This window comes from Mobula hypostoma, chromosome 15 (assembly GCF_963921235.1).
Source record: "Mobula hypostoma chromosome 15, sMobHyp1.1, whole genome shotgun sequence".
NCBI lineage: Eukaryota > Metazoa > Chordata > Chondrichthyes > Myliobatiformes > Myliobatidae > Mobula > Mobula hypostoma.
The window spans coordinates 2,062,833-2,086,359 of record NC_086111.1 but is presented as its reverse complement, the minus strand read 5'-3'; the positions used below and the strand labels follow the sequence as shown (position 1 = coordinate 2,086,359).

Genomic DNA, 23,527 nt, shown 5'->3' with positions numbered 1-23,527 from the left:
AAACCTTGCAGGTAACCTGTACACAGGTACATTGTCGTATTATTGACACATCCTGTGGATTAGCCTAAAGCTAAGACACCTTTCCTGTGAGATATCCTGCTGTACAGATGCAGATCCTGGGGATCTCCTGTGATAATTGTCACACTTCCTGAGGATACCCTGAAGTATAACTGCACTTCACGTGGGATATCCTGAAATGAAGAGACCTATCCTGTGCGATATCGTGATCTAAAGATTCTCTTCCTGTGGGAAATTCTGTGGTACAGACACACTTAATAAAGTGTACAATAATGTACAAATATACACCCAGGATATATCTTGTAGCATAGAGACAGAAGTTGTGGGATATCCGGAAGTACAGACACGCTCTGTGGGAAATCTTGTAGTACAGCCGCACTTCCTGAAGGATGTACTGTTGTACAGATACACACCCTGGGCATATTCTCTAGTACAGCCGCATTTCTGGGCAAATCCTTCATCAGGTACACTGGGGATATCCTAAAGACATATATCCTGAAAGATGTACTGATGTCCATATCTTCTCCAGAGACACACTAACAGGATATACCCTGGGATACTTATAATATCGCTGGCATTCTGCACTGGCGGTGGAGGGAGATACGATAGGATCTTTTAAGAGACTTTTGGATAGGTACATGGAGCTTAGAAAAATAGAGGGCTATGGGTAAGCCTAGTAATTTCTGAGGTAGGACTTGTTTGGCACAACTTTGTGGTCCGAAAGGCCTGTATTGTGCTGTAGGTTTTCTATGTTTGTAAGTACAGAATGGGTATTCTTCCTCTGTGGCAAAGACTTATTTACTGGGAATATCTAGCAGCATGGATGTGTTAAATAAGGAATATCCTGTAGCATGGATCGATGGTCTAAGAGATATCCTAAAGCAATGACCCACATTGGTACATGGAGCTTAGAATAATAGAGGGCTATGGGTAATCCTAGGTAACTTCTAAAGTAAGTACATGTTCGGCACAGCATTGTGGGCCGAAGGGCCTGTAGTGCGCTGTAGGCTTTCTATGTTTCACATCCAGTGAGATCTGAAGTACTGACATACTCACCTTTTTTGTGGAGATCTGAATGATTTTCCCAGATAAAGCGACAAGGTTAGTCTGCTCCCTTAGTTCAAAATCTAACAGGTCTTCACAGCCTACTATGTGATATCGAAGTAAATCTTTTATCAATCCACTTGATTCCCATTTTTCTATCTGTTGGGAAGTTAATTGGATAAAGAAGAGAATTTTAATGGAAGATTAAGGAGTTTTGTATAAAGTATTCAGAACAAGAAAGTCAAGGGTTACACAACATGAAGAACTTTGTCAAGGCTTTGTATTGCCAGCAGAAAATTGTTTATCAGTCTATAAACGGAGGATAAGAAACTCAATTTTGCACTGGCAGTGGTGCAGTGCAGCTGTGATTTTCCAATGGACACTGGCCACGTGTCAGGTCCTACTGTCAGGATGAAGCAGCACCAATGTTCTGCTTCCGTGAGCCTAGGGCAAAGGTTCGGTTTGGGGGCTTGACCTGATTAGGGCTCCTGATGAAGTATATCAAGCCAGAAGTGATGCCTGTCTGCCAGACCGACATAGCCAGCAGTAGCTAGCAACAAGAACCAGCCCAGCTTGGAAACCCCCTCCTCTGCACTGCACCCCTGATCACAAGGATTCACATCTCCTCACTGTACTTTGTATTCTGATCACCTTGGAGGCTCCTGGCTACCTCAAGAGTTCCATGTTTGCACAGCTTTGCAAAGCTATGAAGTTTACTGAGAATAGTGAACATTGCCAACAAGAAATAATTAACATTCAACTGAAATAATATGTAAACTTTATACTCAAGTATAGCAAGTTCAGCTGGGCACATTCCACACAGCACTCTGCAGTTATAGCATGCAAACCCACATTGCTGTGAATTTCAGTTCACTCATTACATTTTAATTGCTAAACCTCAGAGGTTGGAATTTGTTGTTTATTGCACATACTGTACTAAACATGTAAATCAGTACCTTACGTGCATTGAATTCAGCTTCTGAATTTCAGTTCCTTTGACTTTAAGAGAGGCAAATTTCAGAACAGAATTTCATTCATGATCTATTTTGTTTAACACATAAAGCTAAGTTGGATTTCTATAGCTAGCTTGCAGCCAGTAAGGAATAAATACATTGTAAATCAAAACTATTTCTAGATTTTAGGGGATCCACTCTTTCTTATTTTTAGGGATGAAGTCCTTCCCACTAGGCTCTGAAAGAGATGGCTGATTTGGAAGTACTGTATAGTCCGAATGAATGATGGAATCTTCCTCTAAAGTCGTCAAAGCCAGTGAATTTGACCAGGCTACTTAGTGCTGGGAAGGCACACCAGATCAAAGTTATTCTCTTTCAAGAATATTGGGGGAATTCGATATAGAGCTTGGAGAAGGAGATACAATATATTAGCAAATGTTAGTATACCTCCTTCTGGTTTGCAATGTGGCATTTATAACAACACTATTACAGGGCAGCTGCTGGGTTCAATTCCCGCTGCTGTCTGTAAGGAGTTTGCAAGTCCACCCCATCACCACCTGGGGTTTCTCTGGGTGCTCATTTCCTCCCGCAGTTCACAGATGTACAGGTTAGAAGATTCGAGCAACACACAAAATGCTGGAGGAACTCAGCAGCCCAGGCAACATCTAGGAACAGAGTGCAATTGGTGGTTCGGTAGGACTGTTTGCTATCGGGTTAGCAGATTAATCAGTCGTATGGGTGGGGTGTAACGGGGCGTAACGGGGTGGCGTGAGCTCATTGGGCCAGAGGGGCCTGCTACCATGTTGTAAATCTCTCAGTAAAACTGGCTCAACTCTGAACAAAGCAGACTGTATGTTTCTTGCTGCAAGATGAACACTTCTAAAACACTAACATAAGAGGAACTATAATGTATTCAGTTTATACAGCTACCGTGCTTTGAGAACGTGCATCCTGTTTTGGCACAAACACAGTGAATGGCCCAGTTCCTTTAAGTTCATTGATGGAGTTCCTCTATAACAGTTCAGAAACAAAAAAAAAAATCAAAGGAGGGTTGAGCAATATTCCAAGAGATAAATTTCAGGAATCTCAACTGGAAAATATTAAAATGCTCCATTGCTACCTGAAGGTATCTATGGAAGGCAACGAATGTTGGGTCTCTGGCAAGTTCCTGTTTAAACAAAATGATGTTTTTGTTAAAAACTCAATTCCTTAAGGGCACAGAAACATGATCAAATATATATATACAGTATTTAATATATACAGTATTTAATGATGATATGTTAATTAAATAATAATGAGAAAGCTTATAGTTTTGCAGAACCCACTCTAAGTGAGTCAACATGTAGAAATAAAAATATACTTTGGAGTGAGCTAACTTTGCCACATTTGAAAGGGATAATTACACACTAAATTACAATAAAAATGAAGTGAAGGCCGATGAAAATTTTAACTTGGTTTATTGGGCACAAGCAGAGTAACCTCAGAGTGAATATGGCATCAGATCACTTGCCACACCTCGAGTAAGGCAGAAATGCCAGTGAGATACATTAGGCAAATCATGGGCCACAAACCCCATTTGTTCAGGCCTTGCCATAGCAACAATGGGCCAGGTAGCAGGGGAGCTCACCCACATGGCTTTTTGAAGGCAGCAACTGAACTAGAAAAGTTGGCTTGGACAGTGGGGAAATCCCAATGCTATTACTCCTGGAGATGAATTAGTGACACTCCTGGAGTGTTGAGAGGCCTGACAACAGTACTGGCTTAGGGGAGGAAAGGACAAGAAAGGAATCTGTGGCAATGATCACGAGAAGCAGGCTTCAGTATTTCAGTGGAGTTAACACAAGCACACTTATTCATTCTCTGAAGCATCACAAGCACTAAAACCCAAACTTTCCTCAGTACAATGAAAATTTTAATTTGCTTCACAGTGTCAAATGGCAAAAGTGGTCTCCCTCCTCACCCTTCTCAAAATACTCTTGAAACTCATGCCTCATCATTGTCTTGATAAGCTGCAGGTTAAGGCAGGCAGGGGAAATTGAGAGAGAGGAGAGGAGGTTATCGTAACACTGGATAAGAAATTATTAAATTGTATATGCTGTACTTCTGCAGAGAATTATACATACAATCATGAACATCAACACACACACACACACAATTGTTGAATACTTACCTGAAAGATATCACCTCTGCATGAAAGTCCAACCTTTTTGTAGCCATGGTAACAGGGGCATGTTCGAGTACCTGGTCCTGATGCCTGGCAGTGGGCAAATAAACCACAGCCTCCATTGTTCTTCAGTGGAGGGAAAAGACAGACAGAAAACAAGTATCACAATTATTTTTGGTTTTAATATTAGAAATAAATTAGTTTCTACTCTATCAGAACTCTCTCCTAAACACAAATAAACAAAATAACCTAATTTGCTTTACACCTAGTTGTATTAATATTCAAATGTGTTTCTTTTATTTGAAATGAATTTCTGTGCACTAACCCACTTACTATATTATCACTGTTTCATCAAAAATGTACAAAACTAATCATGCTAACATTGACTTTTAAAAAAACAGTTGAAATACAAAGAAAGGCAATTTAAAATTAGAAAGAAAACATAAGAATATTTAAAATGAAAAATGTTCAATGTTTTAAGTTGTTTTTGAAGAGGAAAGTTTCAAAGATAGCCAATCTATAATAACCTCTACTTTAGACGAAAATGGCTCAGACCCATTGAGGAAACAATCAATTATAGACCTTCGCAGAAATTTGCTTAATTCGATTCCTTTAAGCCTTCCTACTCAGGTGATTATGTCATTTAATTTAGATCTAAATCCAATCCCACAAAATTGCAATAAATCTGAAAGAAATTAAGTACATTTTATCCCCTGTCCTCCTCATTCCCCCTTAAAACCTTAAGTCAGCCTATGGACCCATAGATCAAAATCATTTCAACCTGTTAGGGGTTGCGATCACGTTAAAGAAAGTAGAAACCTATAGAATTCTATGGGAAAACTGGAAAGAAATTAGTTACATTTTATAGTCAGTAAATCAGATGATTTGCATGTAATCAATAGGTACAGATAATCAATTACATACAGAGATATACAATCATTGTGTTCTTATACCAGATCACTTCTTAAGCTACACCGTTGGCATCACAAGGTAGCATATTTGACGTTATAATTGGGTCATGCATGAATGTGATTATGTATTAGGTTCCTAAGGCCCCAATGAAATAGGCTGGAAGCAGCCAGAACTTCCAGATACAGTTGGGCAGACAACCACATCACACAAAGACAAAGATTTGCTCGATGCACATACATCTACCATAGACATAGAGTCTTTTGCACTGCAAGTAAAGAGCCTACTGTGATCTGCTGCAGGAAGATTTGTTCTTGAATTCCTCAACTTGTAAGTTTGTTCCTAACCTTCTTGCAAGGGTTGTCAGGTTGACAAGATTTCCTACCATCGCCGATGTAACCTGAGAGACAGTTGCATGCGACCTAAAATGGAAAACACATCAAAGATAGCATGAATTGTACACAAGTGTTTTCACCTCAAGCAGAAAGTCACAAGCTGCAGTTTTAAGGTTAATGATCATTGCTGATAGCATCTAGAAATGTTTGAACTGCTTTTGTTTGTGTAGACTGGCATGAAGAATTCATTCAACACAGATGTCAAATACTTCCTGTGTGTGCACCAAGTTTAATCCTTAAAAGGTCCAACTGCGAAATCTTCATTAACTCAACAAGTTACTAAACATCACTTATTTTGTTTCTGATCTTTGTGCTATAAGCAGGCCAAATCCCCTTCTTAACGTGTCTAAAATGCTGAAGGATATAATAACACAAGAAATTGTTTACATAAAGCAGTATTCCAAATAAAATTTGAAATAGAACGCATGCTTTACCAGATTTGGTCCAGTTTTAGTGCATTCCGCATTTTTATGACAACCTCCATTTTGTTCTGCACACCCATCAATTTCTGAGAAGAAAACAACAGTGAGCTATACGCATAATATGAATCATCAACATTATCTGGCAACTTCCCCACTGAGTTAGTTATGCTGGATGAAGAAGAAACTGTTGACCTTCACCTTTTTGTGTTCTCTAGCATTGTTTTCCGCCTGGGACGCCCTCAGAGCAGAGGTGACAAAGACTGCCCTGTGTTCCTCAGCTGCCCTCCACCAGGAGCTTGATTGGGGTTGTCATGCATCATTGTGCAAGCAGGATTGAACTGAGTGTTGTCACAACTCTTTACGATGCTTCAGTGTATTATCTATGGCCTTCTGCAGCCCTGATACCCAAGGCCCCACCCCAAAGAGAACCAAGAATGGAGCCTAATTTTTCAAGAGCAGTAAGACAGTCAGTTCATGCAGAAAGAAACGTTTCAAACTCTCAAGATGACTCTGCCCTTGAAAATGAAAATCTTTGAGATCCACTTCAAAGAAATCAATTTGGTTTAGACTTAACACCATTCTTGACAGGCAGGAAGTCGAAATGGCTGAGTGGAAAGCACAAAGGCCTTTGTAGCTGATAGTATCTCTGGTGAGGTCCCAACACCCAGTGGAATGGACCTTCAGTTACAGAATCACAAACTCATCTTCCAGAAATCTGCAGAAATATGTCTGGAAGGAGACAGATCTGGCTTAGACGAGCCTCCATGAGGGAAAATATTACCAATGGCTGGAAATTAACTACCTGAAATTGCAGTATGGTCCATTTATTTTCAGGAGCAGTAGACATGATTTGCACCTTGCATCAACTGCAACAGAAATCCAGCAAGCAGCATTAATCATTGCACTTCACAAGAGACTTTGAATCGAGAGTCCTTCTCCAGAATGGCTGCCTGCAAACATTCACCTCCTTCTGATGGCAATGTAAGATGTGATCTTAACCAAAGGGTCCACAGTGAACCCAAGACTGGTGTCAAGCACAGCTAGAGATTTGTACTGCATTGGGAATTGCACATTAAAATGAATTTGGAACCACTATATAGATTAGGAAGAGCACTATTAGACATGTACGTTACTCAGATCAGGGATCAGATTTATAAAGCTGTACTTTGAGACGGTGCTTAGCATTCAGAGCCTCTCACCAAGCTGGTAATACAACATCATACTGAGTAAGTGCAAACAACTCAAATAGAAGTGGCAAGAGTTTGGACTATTTACCATACAGGCAGCCAGCAGCTTTTAATCCCTGAATATACATACTACGCCAACACTTCCACCATTCCATCAGACATGCATGCTAGTAAATAGCGTGGAACACTTTAAGCAATGGGCAAGCACAACAGATGGCTTGGCATGGTCCTTTATTTCAGTCCTCACCTAAACAGATGAGTCCATCCCCAGCATAACCATCCCAACAGGTACACGTCCTCTCTCCTGCAGAAACCTTGGTGCAGTTGGCATATTCTGAACAACCACCATTATTAATCTCACAGCGGTTAATCTCTGCAAATAGAAAAATGGTGTTTCAACTTTGTGTTATAATTCCTTCCTCTGAACCATCTGATGTTCCGATATTGGAAGTTAATTTTCACAGCTGTCATATTAAAGTAGGATTCTAGTGGCAGGCACCAGACTAATTTAGCTTTACCTGAAAGGTTATGTTCCATTTAGTAGCATGCCACTTGTCTGCTGCTTTTAACATAAGGGAACATAGGAAATTGCTATTTTTCTTTATTACGTCATCTTCTTTTAGTTGGTCAGGGCAAGCAATGGCAGACAAAGTGCATGTCAAAACTGCTTAAGCTTTCCTAACTTAACGGCTAGCTACAAGACTGGATCAGTCCTTCCATGACCTAAATGCAGTACAGGAATTTTCTGTGTTTTACTGACCACCTGCTAGGCAGGCAGTTTGTCCAGTGAAGTTTGAAGAAACAATGAGGCGAAGAAGACAAGCATACACCCTGTGCCCACTTCATTAGGTACATCTGTACACCTGATCGTTTATGCAAATATCTAATCAACCAATCATATGGTGGCAACTCAAATGCAAAGAAGCATGCAGACATGGTCAAGAGGTTCACTTGTTGTTCAGACCAAACAACAGAATGGGATAGAAATGTAATCTGTGACTTTGACAGGATCATTGTTGGTGTCAGACTGGGTGGTTTGAGATTCTCAGAAATTGATGATCTCTTGGGATTTTCATGCACAACAGTCTCTAGAGCTATTCAAAGAATGATGCAAAAAAAAATCTAGTAAGTGGCAGTTCTGAGAGCAAAATCTCCTTGTTAATGAGAGAGGTCTGAGGAGAATGGCCAGGCTGGTTCAAACTGACAGGAAGGCAACAGTAACTCAACCACGCATTGCAACAGTGGTGTGCAGAAAAACCTCTCTGAATGCACAACATGTCAAACCTTGAAGTGGATGGGCTACAGTAGCAGACGACCATGAGCATACACTCAGTGACCACTTCATTAGGTACAGGGGGTCCATTGAGAGTAGAAATTCAGAACAGGCCTGGTTGCCTTTGCAGGTGGGTTAATAATAGTCCCCTGGCACTATGCTGATGAAGAGTTAGTGACTTATCACTCCAACCAACCACATTTAAGAGGGAGATACCTGGCCATTATCATGATGCGAATGTGGGAGATGACTATGCATATGTTGGGAAGTCACAGCTTTGGTGAAAATGGAGAATGGTGAAGGAGGAGAAAATTCTTTGAGTTGGATGCGCAGAACAGGCAAATAGCAGTGTTAGTAGATTGCATCCTTCCCCATTCTGAGTTCTCTCACTAAGGTATATTTGAATCAGCTTCCCTCGTGCCTGATACTCCTGAGATCACACGCATCTTGTAGGCAAGTCCATTAGAGAGAGTGGTGTTGATTACCCCTCTGACATCTGGATATCTCCAGCAATGAATGCTAGTGAGCCCTGCCACTGAAGACCTGCCATAAAGTGGCACAATTATTTGACGTTGTAGAGATAGAGAGGTAGATAGATACATAGATGATAGATAGATAGATAGATATCAGGCACCAAAGTTTGTTCAGCCCGCTTCTTGGCATTAATGTATTGCACATTGCGTACAATAGACTAGTGCTACCTTGAAGCCCTACATAGCCTCACACTGTGGCATTTTAACATTAGATCTGTACACAAATGATTTCTATCCCTTCATCTTTTCTTCCAACATATGAGAGGGGACACTTTGATCAGTCATACCTGAACAGTAAGTTCCATTTCCAGTGTAACCAGCAGTGCACAAGCAAGAAGGCAGAGAGCCAGATGATCCTAGAATACAACTAAAACATGCAAGCACTAAGTCTTTAAGACAAAAAAATCAACAATGTTCACACATTTCACCACTGGACAACAGTGATTGCAGGTATATCATAAAAAGGTGCGTGATGCTTCTGTGATCGGCATCAGGACACATACAGTGTATTGTAGATACTTAGTGGATGTAATTCATAATATGCCCAGCTGTTTCTTTCATCAACGTGATGCAAGCACTCAAGAATGTCACATCATTGCTACTCTGCAATCAATACATCTGCAATTAATTTTAACTTCATAAATAGAGAGTAGCATTCTAATTGCTGCTATTTGAATTCATCATTAAAATATGAATTACAAGAGAAGATGAAAATAAGTTTGCTTCACTCACTTGGCATTGGCATGGCATGTTCCATCGCAGTGATCAGTTACAATTTCTGACAGAAGAAAAAAGCGCAATTGTGACTATTCACTAGGTTCATGAAAAATGGGAAATGTACAAAGCTGCACATTATCCCAGGGCTTGCTTAAATCTATTCCATGTGTTTACTAATAGCTTTATAACTTGGTTCAGTTTAAAACTTCATAGCGAATATCAAAACTGGCAGTGCAGATAATACATACAAATCCAAATAGTGGGAGAAAAATTAACTGATTGAAAAATATAACACTGCTTCTCTCCATAATTTCTTCCAGTTATGGAGGCAAGAACTAGTGCTGGGCTATTTAGGATTGAAATTAAATTATGTTGTAAATCTTTGGAGTTCTGCAACTCAGATGGTTGTGGATGAACAATCACCAGATTGTTGAAGATGAAGGAAACACAGTTCATTAGAGGATAAGTGAGAAGTGAGACATCGGATTGGGTATCATTTTGTTGAGTAGGAGAACAGAAACAAGAGGTTATAAACCTTCTCCTGACTATTTCTTACGTTCATCTAGAATAAGAGCTTTTTTAAAAAAAATATGAAAGCCATCGAGCAATTTCACAATCATGATGGGAATAGCAGTAAAATTACAATAAAAATAATAGAGAAACATATGATGATAATGAACTATTGACAACAAATACTGCAACAAGTTAACGTCTACTATAACACAACACATATAGGCAAGTTTTCAACAGAAGATGCCAAGTATATGAAAGAAATTCATTTCAAAAAAAGCTATAAGTTTCTCAGCTGAGTTAAAAAAGAAGTCAATGAGTATGCAGAATGCATCCAGAACCAGAGGGACTGCCGATAAGATCTCAATCTGGCAGTGATGAAACATTAAAATGTTAACTCTCTATTGTCAGAAGGCGGCTGTGTTAACAATATATAAACACAGCAAGGGGACTTTTCTATTCATCTCAAAAAACTTAAGATTGGTACTTTGAGAAAATATAATTGTTTTGAAAATATATTTTAAAATTACATTCTGTTTAAATATACAGTATCTATAAAAAGTATTCACCCCCTCCGCTTGGAACTTTTCATGTTTTATTGTTTTACAAGATTGAATCACAGTGGATTTAATTTGGTTTTTTTTGACACTGATCAACAGAAAAAGACTCTTTTGTGTCAAAGTGAAAACACATCTCTACAAAGTGATCTAAATTAATTACAAATATAAAAATCAAAATAATTGATTGCCTAAGTATTCACCCAGTATGACACTCCAAAACGTCACTGGTGTAGCCAACTGGTTTCAGAAGTCACATAATTAGTTAAATGGAGATCACCTGTGTGCAGTCAAGGTGTTTCAATTGACTGTAGTAAAAACACACCTGTAGCTGGAAGGTCCAAATGCTTTCTTAGGGTGCTACACAAAAATCTTTATTGACTTTATATATTTGATTAGACCGGTACTTGATTATAGCTGTATGGCTTACGGATCAGCTTCATCTTCAAATTTAAAATGTTTGGATGTGATACAAGATCAGGCTTTAAGTTTGTGCTGTGGTCGTTGCCTGTTTCAGCTTTACTGGTTGAAATGGTTCAGCTCCTGTAAGATCATCTCCTGTTTCAGCTTTACTGAGGATGAAGTTATTATTAACATACTGGCTTAACTTGAGGGGGCAGAGGAATGATCACTCTGTTAGAAGTATGTTGGAAGACTGTTGGGAACATCAAAAGAAGAGTTTTTAGTTTTGGGTGGTTGGGTTCTCATCATGCAAGGAATGTGGGTTTGTTGGATTATGTAATTTGTCCCACTGTAGCTTTTTCAGTAACCCCATCACGGTTTTTTCCAATGGCTTTAGGTGATCTTAACTTGCATGATTTAATGAAATCAAAGGATCCCAATATACCCAAGGTTATGCTGGTTCATCAGTATGTTAAGGAGAATTATTCTGATATGTTAACCATTTTTACTAATGGATCAAAAGATAATTTAATGGGAAATGTCGATATGGCTGATGTTGTACCTGAATTACAGGTAACAGTAAAGAAATGCCTTACTAACTATTTATCAGTGTATACTGCAGAACTGGTTGCCATCATTTTGGGCTTACAATGGGCGCAGGAAATCTATCCTTGCAAATTTATAATTTGTTCAGATTCTTCTTCGGTTTTGACTAGCCTTAAAACAGGTCACTCTAGTAGTTGGTTTGATTTACTGCTGGAAGCTCTTCAAACTTCATTTCATATTCAAAGTCTAAATGTCCTCTTATTATGGATTCCTGCACATAGAGGCATTGAGGGGAATGAGCGGGTTGATTGTTTGGCCAAAAAGGCTGCTAAAAGTTTATCTGTGGATATAGACCTTCCACTTAGCAAATCAGAAACTAGGGGGTTGGTGGGGCTAAGAATTAAGAGATTATGGCAAGGCCTGTGGGATAATGGCACAAGGGGAGACACTATTACAGAATACATAAAACTGTTGGATTGATGGGAGAAGGGGGTAAGGCAAGAAGGGAAGGAATTATATTGACTCGACTTAGAATTGGGCATACGATGCTTAATTATTCCTCATATCTTTTTGGAAAACATCACTCTGGGGTGCGTAGGTGTTGTCATCATTATGAAACAGTTGAACATATTGTTTTACAATGCAAAGCATACAAGGTTGAAAGAAAGCAAATGCAGTCTACTGTCAAGATGAAGCCACACTCAGGTTGGAGGAACAACACCTTATATTCCGTCTGGGTAGCCTCCAACCTGATGGCATGAACATTGACTTCTCAAACTTCCGCTAATGCCTCACCTCCCCCTCGTACCCCATCCGTTATTTATTTATATACACACACACATTCTTTCTCTCACTCTCCTTTTTCTCCCTCTGTCCCTCTGAATATACCCCTTGCCCATCCTCTGGGTTTATCCCCACCTCCCACTTTTCCTTCTCCCTGGACCTCCTGTCCCATGATCCTCTCATATCCCCTTTGCCAATCACCTGTCCAGCTCTTGGCTCCATCTCTCCCCCTCCTGTCTTCTCCTATCATTTTGGATCTGCCCCTCCGCCTCCCACTTTCAAATCTCTTACTAACTCTTCCTTCAGTTAGTCCTGACGAAGGGTCTCGGTCTGAAACATTGACTGTACCTCTTCCTAGAGATGCTGCCTGGCCTGCTGCGTTCACCAGCAACTTTGATGTGTGATGCAGGCTGCACTACTAGCTTGGGGCATGACAGTTTTCATTTAAAAACATTACTAAGTTATGGAAGTGACTTTTATTCTCAGTGACTTTTTCACCACCCAAGGATCGGATTTCTTACAGGTGGTGGAAACCTGGCTAAGCACCAGCGAGCTTGCTCCACTTGTTGAATTCTGTTCAGATGGCTGTAACATTTTTAACATGCCTAGACCCTCTGGTCGCAGAGGGGGTCTAGCTACTGTGTTTAAAGAACATTTTAATTGCTGTCTACTGAACTCTGATTATTTTTCCAGCTTCGAGGTGCAATTAATTAAAGTGGGCCTGGTCAATCCCCTCTTAATTGCTCGTGTATCGTCCACCAAAAATACCTAAAGATTTTATTACTCATTTTTCTGACTTCCTCTCAAACACTATGCCCAATTTTGATCAAGTTCTGATTCTTGGTGATTTTAATATTCATGTTTGCTGTCCCGCTAAGCTTCTTGTAAGTGATTTTACGCATCTGGTTGAGTCTTTTCATCTTGCTCTGCTTATCACCGGACCCACTCACAAGCTAGGCCATACACTTGACCTAGTCTTATCGTCTGGTTTTCCACTCTGCAATGCAGTAATAACTGATGCTTGTCTGTCAGATCATAGCGTTGTTATGTTTGAGGTATCTCTGCCTTTTTCCTCTATTAAATCTCATCTTCCTGTACGTTATTCCCGCTATATTAACTCTTTGACTGCCAATAAGTTCTCTGAGGCTCTCATAGCTGCTCCCAACACTTGCACTATTGGGGATTCTCCTCCCAATCTCAGCACTGAGGAACTTTCTTCCTTATTTAATACCACCTGCTCTTCTATTCCGAATACTGTTGTTCCCCTTAAACTGAAAATGCCTAAGCCTAAAGGTCTGCCTTGGCTTAATGACTCCACCAGAGCCCTGAGGAGGAAGTGCAGAATATCTGAACGAAAGTGGAAGTGTGAAAAGCTTCAAATTTCTTTTGAAATTTTGAGAAACAATCTTCACAAATATCAGGAAGCAGTTAAAGCTGCGAGAGTAAAATACTTTTCTGACCTAATTTCTAACAACTCTCATAATCCCAAGGTCTTATTCAGTACCATAAATTTGTCCTGCCCCTAGCATCAGCTTAGATGTGTCCCCTGCTAAGTGCGAAGAATTTTTAAAATTCTTCATTTGCAAAGTTGAGGACATTAGAATGAACATTTCCACCCCACCCTCCACCCGTGACCTAGCTGTCTCACTGGTTTGTTCATCTAAACTGGACTCCTTCCAACCCATCACACTTCCTTTCCTTACAAGGATTGTGTCCACCATGAAACCTGCAACCTGCCCCCTTGACATTGTCCCCACTGCCCTCCTGAAGGATGTCTTTGACATAGCTGGTCCCAGCATCCTCTCTATTATCAACAGCTCCCTGGCCACTGGTACTGTTCCAACCTGCATTAAGCACGCTGTGGTCCAGCCCCTCCTGAAGAAACCCAGCTTAGACCCTACCTTACCTGGTAACTACAGACCTATTTCTAAACTTCCATTCCTGTCAAAGGTTCTCAAAAAGGTTATTCTCAGTCAATTGCTGCCCTACTTACTCCAAAACAACATCTCTGTAAGATTTCAGTCAGGTTTTAAGGCTTATCATAGCACAGAGTCTGCCCTGCTGAAAGTGTACAATGACCTGCTCCTCTCTACCGACTCAGGTGACTCTGTCATTGTAATTCTTCTTGACCTCAGCACAGCATTCAATACTGTGGATCACGCCATTTTAATAGACCGTCTCCAATACGGGGTTGGTGTTGATGGCACTGCTTTGAACTGGTTCACATCCTACCTCAAAAATAGCAGCTTCTCCATCAACATAGGCAAATTTTCTTCTCCCCCAGTTAGTCTCTCCTGCGGGGTCCCACAAGGTTCCATCCTAGGTCCCATTCTTTTCTCTATATACATGCATCCCCTCAGCCAAATCATTCAAAAACATGCCATTTCCTTCCACTGTTCTGCTGATGACACACAGCTTTATCTCCCCCTAAAACCAAACGACCAGTCAAATCTAGTCAGCCACATGAACTGCCTTGAAGACGTAAAGTGTTGGATGTCACAAAACTTCCTACAGCCGAATGAAGGCAAGTCTGAGGTTGTCCTATCTGGCCCCCCTGACTCCATCAAAGTGACTACCAACAGTTTTGGTAACCTGTCCACCCTTGTCAAACGGCATGGCAAAAACCTTGGTGTGATACTTGACTCCACCTTTAAGTTTGACAAGTTAATGCAGCAGTAAAAGCCAGGTTTTTCCAGCTTTGTACTGTTGCCAAAATCAAGCTGCTTCTCTCTTTCAAAGATCTCGAAAAAGTCATCCACGCCCGTATATCCTCCCGCTTGGACTACTCCAACTCCCTGTATACTGGGATTAGTCAGTCGTCCCTGTCCCGTCTGCAACTGGTCCAGAACGCCGCAGCCAGGCTCCTGACAGGTGCCCAGAAGAGGGACCATATTACTCCTATCCTGGCCTGCCTCCACTGGCTACCAGTACAGTTCAGAATTGAAACAAGGTTCTCCTGTTTGTTTATAAAGCCCTAAATGGGCTGGCTCCCCCTTATATCGCAGACATTTTAACCCCTTGTTCTACTTCCAGGTCCCTCAGGTTGGCTGACTTGGGGCTCCTGGCTGTCCCGCGATCTAAGTTTAAGTTCAGGGGTGACCGTGCCTTTGCTGTTGTAGCCCCTAGACTGTGGAACAGCATTCCCCTCCCTATCAGATCTGCCTCCTCTGTCGACTCTTTTAAATCCAGGCTCAAATCTTACTTTTATTCACCAGCGTTTGAATCCTCCTGATGTGGCTGATTTTTGGCTTGTGCCAGGGCCCTTGTGTTATTTCTTTTGTGTCTGTAAGCTGTTTGCCTTGTTGGTTATGTCTGTGTTTCTGGTATTTGTGATTTTAACTATTCTGCTCTGATCCATACAGTACTTCGGTCAAAATGGGTTGATTTTAAATGTGCTATATAGATAAATTTGACTTGACTTTAATTTAATTCACAATATTGTCTTCCATTAATTAAAATCTATAGGGTTTTTTTGGAGTAATTTAGTCTTTAATTGATAAAGAACTAGTAGGGGTTTTATTTCCCTACTCTCCACAGCACATTCCAGTCCGGTTGGTGGCGGTAATGTACCTTCAAGTTGGAGTGCCAACCGCCAATAAAAGTCAGAAGAAGAAGAAGATGATGATCCAGCTGCTGGTAAGTCAGTATCCTGGAATAAAACTACACCATGAAGACTAAAGAACACTCTAAGCAACTCCATGAAAAGGTTATTGAAAAGCACAGGTCAGGAGAGGGATAAAAGAAAATTTCCAAGTCACTGAATAATCCTTGGAGTACAGTTAAGTCAATCAAGAAATGGAAAGAATATGGCATAGCTATGAATAAGACCATAGACCATAAGATATAGGAGCAGAAGTAGGCCATTTGTCCCATCGAGTCTTCTCCACCATTCAATCATGGGCTGATCCAATTCTTCCAGTCATCACCATACCCTTTGATGCCCTGGCTAATCAAGAACCTACCTATCTCTGCCTTAAATGCACCCAATGACTTGGCCTCCACAGCTGCTCGTGGCAACAAATTCCACAGATTTACCACCTTCTGACTAATTTCTCTGCATCTCAGTTCTAAATGGACGTCCTTCAATCCTGAAGCCATGCCCTCTTGTCCTAGAATCCCCTACCACGGGAAATAACTTTGCCATATCTAATCTGTTCAGGCCTTTTAACATTCGGAATGTTTCTATGAGATCCCCCCTCATTTTTCTTAAACTCCAGAGAATACAGCCCAAGAACTGCCAAACATTCCCCACACGGTAACCCTTTCATTCCTAAATCTGCCTAGAGTGGGCTTTCCTCAAAAGTGGGTGACGGTGCAAGAAGGGGACTAGTGATGGTGGCCACCAAGAGACCTATGAAAACTCTGGAGGTTACAAGTTTCAGTGGTTGAGATGGGAGAGACTGCGCATACAACTGTTGCCTGGGTACTTCACCAGTCACAGCTTTATGGGAGAGTGGCAAAGGGAAAGCCACTGTTGAAAAAAACTCGCATGAAATCTTGGCTGGAGCTTGCCAGAAGGGAGACTCTGAAGTTAGCTGGAAGAAGGTTCTATGGTCTGATGAAACCAAAATTCAGCATTTTGATTCAATTAAATCAAACTAATTCCTATCTTTGGCATAAGCCAAACACAGTACATCATCATGCTGTGGGGTTGCTTCACTGTAGGCTTGTGAAGGTAGAGGGTAAAATGAATACAGTAAAATACAGGGAAATCCTGAAGGAAAACCTGATGCAGTCTGCAAGAGAACTGCGACTTGCAAGAAGATTTGTTTTCCACCAAGACAATAACCAAATCATAAAGCCAAAGCTACACAGGAATGGCTTAACAACAACAAAGTTAATGTCCTGGTGGCCAAGTCAGAGTCCAGACCTCAATCCAATTGAGAATTTGTGGCTGGACTTGAAAAGGGCTGTTCAGTCATGATCTCTATGCAATCTGATAGAGCTTGAGCAGTTTGGTAAAGAACGGGGAAAAATTGTAGTGTGCAGAGCTGATAGAGACCAATCCACACAGACTCAAAGCTGTAATTGCTGCCAAAGCTGCTTCTACTAATGACTGACTTGAAGGGGGTGAGTAATTATGTAATCAATCATTTTATGTTTAATAATCATAATAAATTTAGACTAACTTGTAGAAATTTGTTTTCACTTTGACATGAAAGGGTCTTTTCTGTTGATCAGTGTCAAAAAAGCCAAGTGAAATCCATTAATTTAATGTTGTAAAACAATTAACAAATGAAAACGTCCAAGGAGGGTGAACACTTTTTATAGGCACTGTATTTGCTTTCTGCTTTTTTGGGTTTAATACAACATTCCACTTACCTTGATCACAATTTGCACTTTCCCACCCTTTGAAACAGTTACAGCTTCCATCACCATCTAGTCCATCATTGCAGTTTCCATTTACACACAAACATTCTAAACGCACATAAATAAGTATCTGGTTAATTGAGTGCAAGATAGTAAATGGGAAAAGTATTTAGATGTAAACTGATATGCCAAGACAAATGGTTTTAATTATAAACATGATAAATTCTGCAGGTGCTGGGAATCCAAAGCAACACACAAAATGCTGGAGGAACTCAGCAGGTCAGGCAGCATCTATGGACAGGAATAAATAGTCAACATTTTGGGCTGGATCACTTCATCAGGACTGGAAATGAATGGGGAAGATACCAGAATGAAAAGGTGGCGGGGGGGGGGAGGGGAAGGAGGATGTCTAGAAGACGATAGGTGAAGCCAGGTGGGTGGAAGAGGTTCAGGGCTGGACAGGAAGGAATCTGAAAGGAGAGGAGAGTGGACCATAGGAGGAGGGGAGCCAGGGGGAGGTGAGAAGAGGTAAGAGGCCAGAGATGGGTATAGAAGTGGTGGTGGGGGGGAATTGATATTCATGCCATCAGTGTAGAGGCTACCCAGACAACACAAGGTGTTGCTTTGCCCTGAGGGAGGCCTCATTGTGGCACAAAAGGAGGCCGTGGACCAACATGTCGGAACAGGAATTGGAGTCAAAATGCTCAGCCACTGGGGGAGTTCTGCCTTTGGTGGATGGAGTGGACAAAGCAATCACAACAGGTCTCACCAATGTGGATGAGGACGCATCAGGAGCACCGGACACAACAGATTCGTGGGTGAAGTGTTACCTCACCTGGAAGGACTGTTTGGGGCCCCGAACAGAGGTGAGGGAGGAAGTGAATGGGCAGGTGTAGCTCTTTGGCCACTTGCAGGGCTAAAGCATGGAAGTAAAGATAGTTTTGGTGGTAGGATCCCCTTGGAGATGGCAGAAATTGTGGAGGATGATGTGCTGGATGCAGATGCTCATGACGCGGCAGGTAAGGACAAGGGAACTCTGTCACTGTTAAGGTGGCAGGAAGATGGGTGAGCATGGATGTTCATGAAATGGGGGAGATGTGGGTGAGGGCAATATTAATGATGGAGGAAGGGAAACCCCATTCTTTAAAAAAGGAGAATTACCTGGAAAGGAAAGGCACATCCTGGGAACAGATGTGGCAATGACAAAAGAGCTGAGAGAAGACAGTATCATTTTTATAGGAGATGGAAGGAAAAGATGATTGTGAGAATCAGTAGGTTGATAAAAAGATGTTGGTCAACAGTTCGTTTCTAGAGATGGAGAAAGGGGAGGGGGGTGTTAAAGATGCCGAATCTTGTGAATTTTAGATATACAGTGATAAGAGCTGAGGAATGAATCAGATTAAGCCATTGAGGAGGGGCTTCCAAGCAGCCATTCACAGAGTGGTATTAATAAACCAGCATTCCTCATTCAACTGCCTGCTCCTGAAGTTGAAGCAATTTACTGTAAGAAGCAAGTGGAGGTGAAGATATTAACAAAATTATGCAAATGTATCTGTGAATGTATAATTCACAGAGGCATAGATAGTCAAAACCTTTATCATAGATTAGATATGTAAAATACCAGAAGACATGCATTTAAGGTGAGAGGGAGAAAATTGAAAGGAAACAATTTGATAAAATTATGGGGCATCTGTGAATAATACTCAAATTCATAGTTACAGAAATACAACAAAAATAAGTAATACGAGAACATAGTCTCCATTGTCTATTGCTGAGTAATTTAAGCTCACCTACATCAGCAATAGCAATGGATACAACACTCACAAATATTTTTACTAATCCTTGAATCAAAAAATGAACTTTACTAAATTTTAATTACTGTTCTAATTCATTCATAACTTATGGATATCCATACCAAGAGTGCAGTTTGGCCCATATCTACCAGCTTCACAAGATTCACAGGCAGTGCCCTGAAATCCTTCACGACACAGACACTGTCCGGTTCCATTAATACCATCCTGACAGATGCCGTAATTGGAGCACCACGCATTTGGCTTGCCAGGGCACATCTGGCATCTTGGTCCAAAATATCCGAAACAGCAATCTAAAGTCTAAAGCAAGCAAAGATAGCAATGAAGTGTGAATAAGGAAACAGGTATTAGAACTGCTTTTAAGACAGACCTTAACTAGATTTCGTTTAAATCACAGACTTATTACAACTTCAGTTAGAGCAGAGGTAAATTGCACCACAGAGGCAAAATTCGTAAGGGCAAAGAATGCAGGACTGAAGGTGCTGTATTTAAACGGCTAAGGAATGCAGGAGTGAAGGTGCTGTATTTAAATGGGTAAGGAATGCAGGAGTGCAGGTGCTGTATTTAAACGGGTAAGGAATGCAGGAGTGCAGGTGCTGTATTTAAACGGGTAAGGAATGCAGGAGTGAAGGTGCTGTATTTAAACGGGTAAGGAATGCAGGAGTGCAGGTGCAGTATTTAAACGGGCAAAGAATGCAGGACTGAAGGTGCTGTATTTAAACGGCTAAGGAATGCAGGAGTGAAGGTACTGTATTTAAACGGGTAAGGAATGCGGGAGTGCAGGTGCTGTATTTAAAAGGATAAGGAATGCAGGAGTCCGGGTGCTGTATTTAAACGGGTAAGGAATGCAGGAGTGAAGGTGCTGTATTTAAACGGCTATAGGATGCAGGAGTGCAGGTGCTGTATTTAAATGGGTAAGGAATGCAGGAGTGCAGGTGCTGTATTTAAACGGGTAAGGAATGCAGGACTGAAGGTGCTGTATTTAAACGGGTAAGGAATGCAGGACTGAAGGTACTGTATTTAAACGGGTAATGAATGCAGGAGTGAAGGTGCTGTATTTAAACGGGTAAGGAATGCAGGAGTGAAGGTGCCGTATTTAAACGGGTAAGGAATGCAGGAGTGAAGGTGCTGTATTTAAACGGGTAAGGAATGCAGAAGTGCAGGTGCTGTATTTAAACAGATAAGGAATGCAGGAGTGAAGGTGCTGTATTTAAACGGGTAAGGAATGCAGGAGTGCAGGTGCTGTATTTAAACAGATAAGGAATGCAGGACTGAAGGTGCTGTATTTAAACGGGTAAGGAATGCAGGAGTGCAGGTTCTGTATTTAAACGGGTAAGGAATGCAGGACTGAAGGTGCTGTATTTAAACGGGTAAGGAATGCAGGAGTGCAGGTTCTGTATTTAAACGGATAAGGAATGCAGGAGTGAAGGAGCTGTATTTAAACGGATAAGGAATGCAGGAGTGCAGGTTCTGTATTTAAACGGGTAAGGAATGCAGGACTGAAGGTACTGTATTTAAACGGGTAATGAATGCAGGAGTGAAGGTGCTGTATTTAAACGGGTAAGGAATGCAGGAGTGAAGGTGCCGTATTTAAACGGGTAAGGAATGCAGGAGTGAAGGTGCTGTATTTAAACGGGTAAGGAATGCAGAAGTGCAGGTGCTGTATTTAAACAGATAAGGAATGCAGAAGTGCAGGTGCTGTATTTAAACGGGTAAGGAATGCAGGAGTGCAGGTTCTGTATTTAAACGGATAAGGAGTGCAGGAGTGAAGGTGCTGTATTTAAACGGGTAAGGAATGCAGGAGTGCAGGTTCTGTATTTAAACGGGTAAGGAATGCAGGAGTGAAGGTGCTGTATTTAAACGGGTAAGGAATGCAGGAGTGCAGGTGCCGTATTTAAATGGACAAGGAATGCAGGAGTGAAGGTGCTGTATTTAAACGGGTAAGGAATGCAGGAGTGAAGGTGCTGTATTTAAACGGGTAAGGAATGCAGAAGTGCAGGTGCTGTATTTAAACAGATAAGGAATGCAGGAGTGAAGGTGCTGTATTTAAAGGGGTAAGGAATGCAGGAGTGAAGGTGCTGTATTTAAACGGGTAAGGAATGCAGGAGTGCAGGTGCTGTATTTAAACGGGTAAGGAATGCAGGAGTGAAGGTGCTGTATTTAAACGGGTAAGGAATGCAGGAGTGCAGGTGCTGTATTTAAACGGGTAAGGCATGCAGGAGTGCAGGTGCTGTATTTAAACGGGTAAGGAATGCAGGAGTGCAGGTGCTGTATTTAAACGGGTAAGGAATGCAGGAGTGCAGGTGCCGTATTTAAACGGGTAAGGAATGCAGGAGTGAAGGTGCTGTATTTAAATGGGTAAGGAATGCAGGAGTGCAGGTGCTGTATTTAAACGGGTAAGGAATGCAGGAGTGCAGGTGCTGTATTTAAACGGGCAAGGGATGCAGGAGTGCAGGTGCAGTATTTAAACGGGTAAGGGATGCAGGAGTGCAGGTGCAGTATTTAAACGGGTAAGGGATGCAGGAGTGAAGGTGCCGTATTTAAACGGATAAGGGATGCAGGAGTGCAGGTGCTGTATTTAAACGGGTAAGGAATGCAGGAGTGCAGGTGCTGTATTTAAACAGGTAAGGGATGCAGGAGTGAAGGTGCTGTATTTAAAGGGGTAAGGAATGCAGGAGTGAAGGTGCTGTATTTAAAGGGGTAAGGAATGCAGGAGTGAAGGTGCTGTGTTTAAACGGATAATGAATGCAGGAGTGAAGGTGCTGTATTTAAAGGGGTAAGGAATGCAGGAGTGAAGGTGCTGTATTTAAAGGGGTAAGGAATGCAGGAGTGAAGGTGCTGTGTTTAAACGGTTAAGGAATGCAGGAGTGAAGGTGCTGTATTTAAACGGATAAGGAATGCAGGAGTGCAGGTGCTGTATTTAAACGGCTGAGGAATGCAGGAGTGAAGGTGCTGTATTTAAACGGGTAAGGAATGCAGGAGTGAAGGTGCTGTGTTTAAACGGTTAAGGAATGCAGGAGTGAAGGTGCTGTGTTTAAACGGCTGAGGAATACAGGAGTGAAGGTGCTGTGTTTAAACGGCTGAGGAATGCAGGAGTGAAGGTGCTGTGTTTAAACGGTTAAGGAATGCAGGAGTGCAGGTGCTGTATTTAAACGGCTGAGGAATGCAGGAGTGAAGGTGCTGTATTTAAACGGATAAGGAATGCAGGATTGCAGGTGCTGTATTTAAACGGCTGAGGAATGCAGGACTGAAGGTGCTGTATTTAAACAGCTGAGGAATGTGGGACTGAAGGTGCTGTATTTAAACAGCTGAGGAATGCAGGAGTGAAGGTGCTGTATTTAAACGGGTAAGGAATGCAGGAGTGAAGGTGCTGTATTTAAATGGGTAAGGAATGCAGGAGTGAAGGTGCTGTATTTAAACGGGTAAGGAATGCAGGAGTGAAGGTGCTGTATTTAAACGGCTGTGGAATGCAGGAGTGAAGGTGCTGTATTTAAACGGGTAAGGAATGCAGGAGTGAAGGTGCTGTATTTAAACGGGTAAGGAATGCAGGAGTGAAGGTGCTGTATTTAAACGGCTGTGGAATGCAGGAGTGAAGGTGCTGTATTTAAATGCATGTAGCATTTGGAATAAGGTGGACGAGCTCGTGGTGTGATTAGAGATTGGGCGGTATGACGTTGTGGGCATCACTGAGTCGTGGCTGAAAGAAGGTCACAGTTGGGAGTTTAACATCAAAGGATATACTTTGTATTGAAAGGACAGGCAGGAAGGCATAGGCAGCGGTGTGGCCCTATTGGTATGAGATGGAATTACAACTTTGGAAAGGGGTGACAAGGGAGGTGAGAGTTGATATTGGACCACTGGAAAATGATGCTGGTGGGGTAGTAATGAGAGACAAAAGAAATGGCAGATGAACTTAATAAGTACTTTGCTTCAATCTTTACTCTGGAAGACACTAGCTGTATGCCAGAGGTCCGTGAGTGTCAGAGAGCGGAA

The 23,527-nt window shown here is 41.5% G+C and overlaps 1 protein-coding gene across 1 annotated transcript in view; it reads right to left on the bottom strand.

Annotated features, from left to right (window-relative positions):
- stab1 (stabilin 1) overlaps positions 1 to 23,527 on the bottom strand; it is a 339,504-nt gene that overhangs the window by 79,034 nt on the left and 236,943 nt on the right. Inside the window, exons 38-48 of the mRNA XM_063067593.1 lie at positions 19,639 to 19,834; positions 17,736 to 17,831; positions 9,631 to 9,676; positions 9,186 to 9,265; positions 7,340 to 7,465; positions 5,918 to 5,991; positions 5,436 to 5,510; positions 4,186 to 4,305; positions 3,136 to 3,183; positions 2,946 to 3,026; positions 1,075 to 1,221 (exon numbers count right to left, since the gene is read on the bottom strand). Of these exons, the coding sequence (XP_062923663.1) occupies positions 1,075 to 1,221; positions 2,946 to 3,026; positions 3,136 to 3,183; positions 4,186 to 4,305; positions 5,436 to 5,510; positions 5,918 to 5,991; positions 7,340 to 7,465; positions 9,186 to 9,265; positions 9,631 to 9,676; positions 17,736 to 17,831; positions 19,639 to 19,834 (1,089 nt within the window). The remainder of the gene's footprint in view (positions 1 to 1,074; positions 1,222 to 2,945; positions 3,027 to 3,135; positions 3,184 to 4,185; positions 4,306 to 5,435; positions 5,511 to 5,917; positions 5,992 to 7,339; positions 7,466 to 9,185; positions 9,266 to 9,630; positions 9,677 to 17,735; positions 17,832 to 19,638; positions 19,835 to 23,527) is intronic.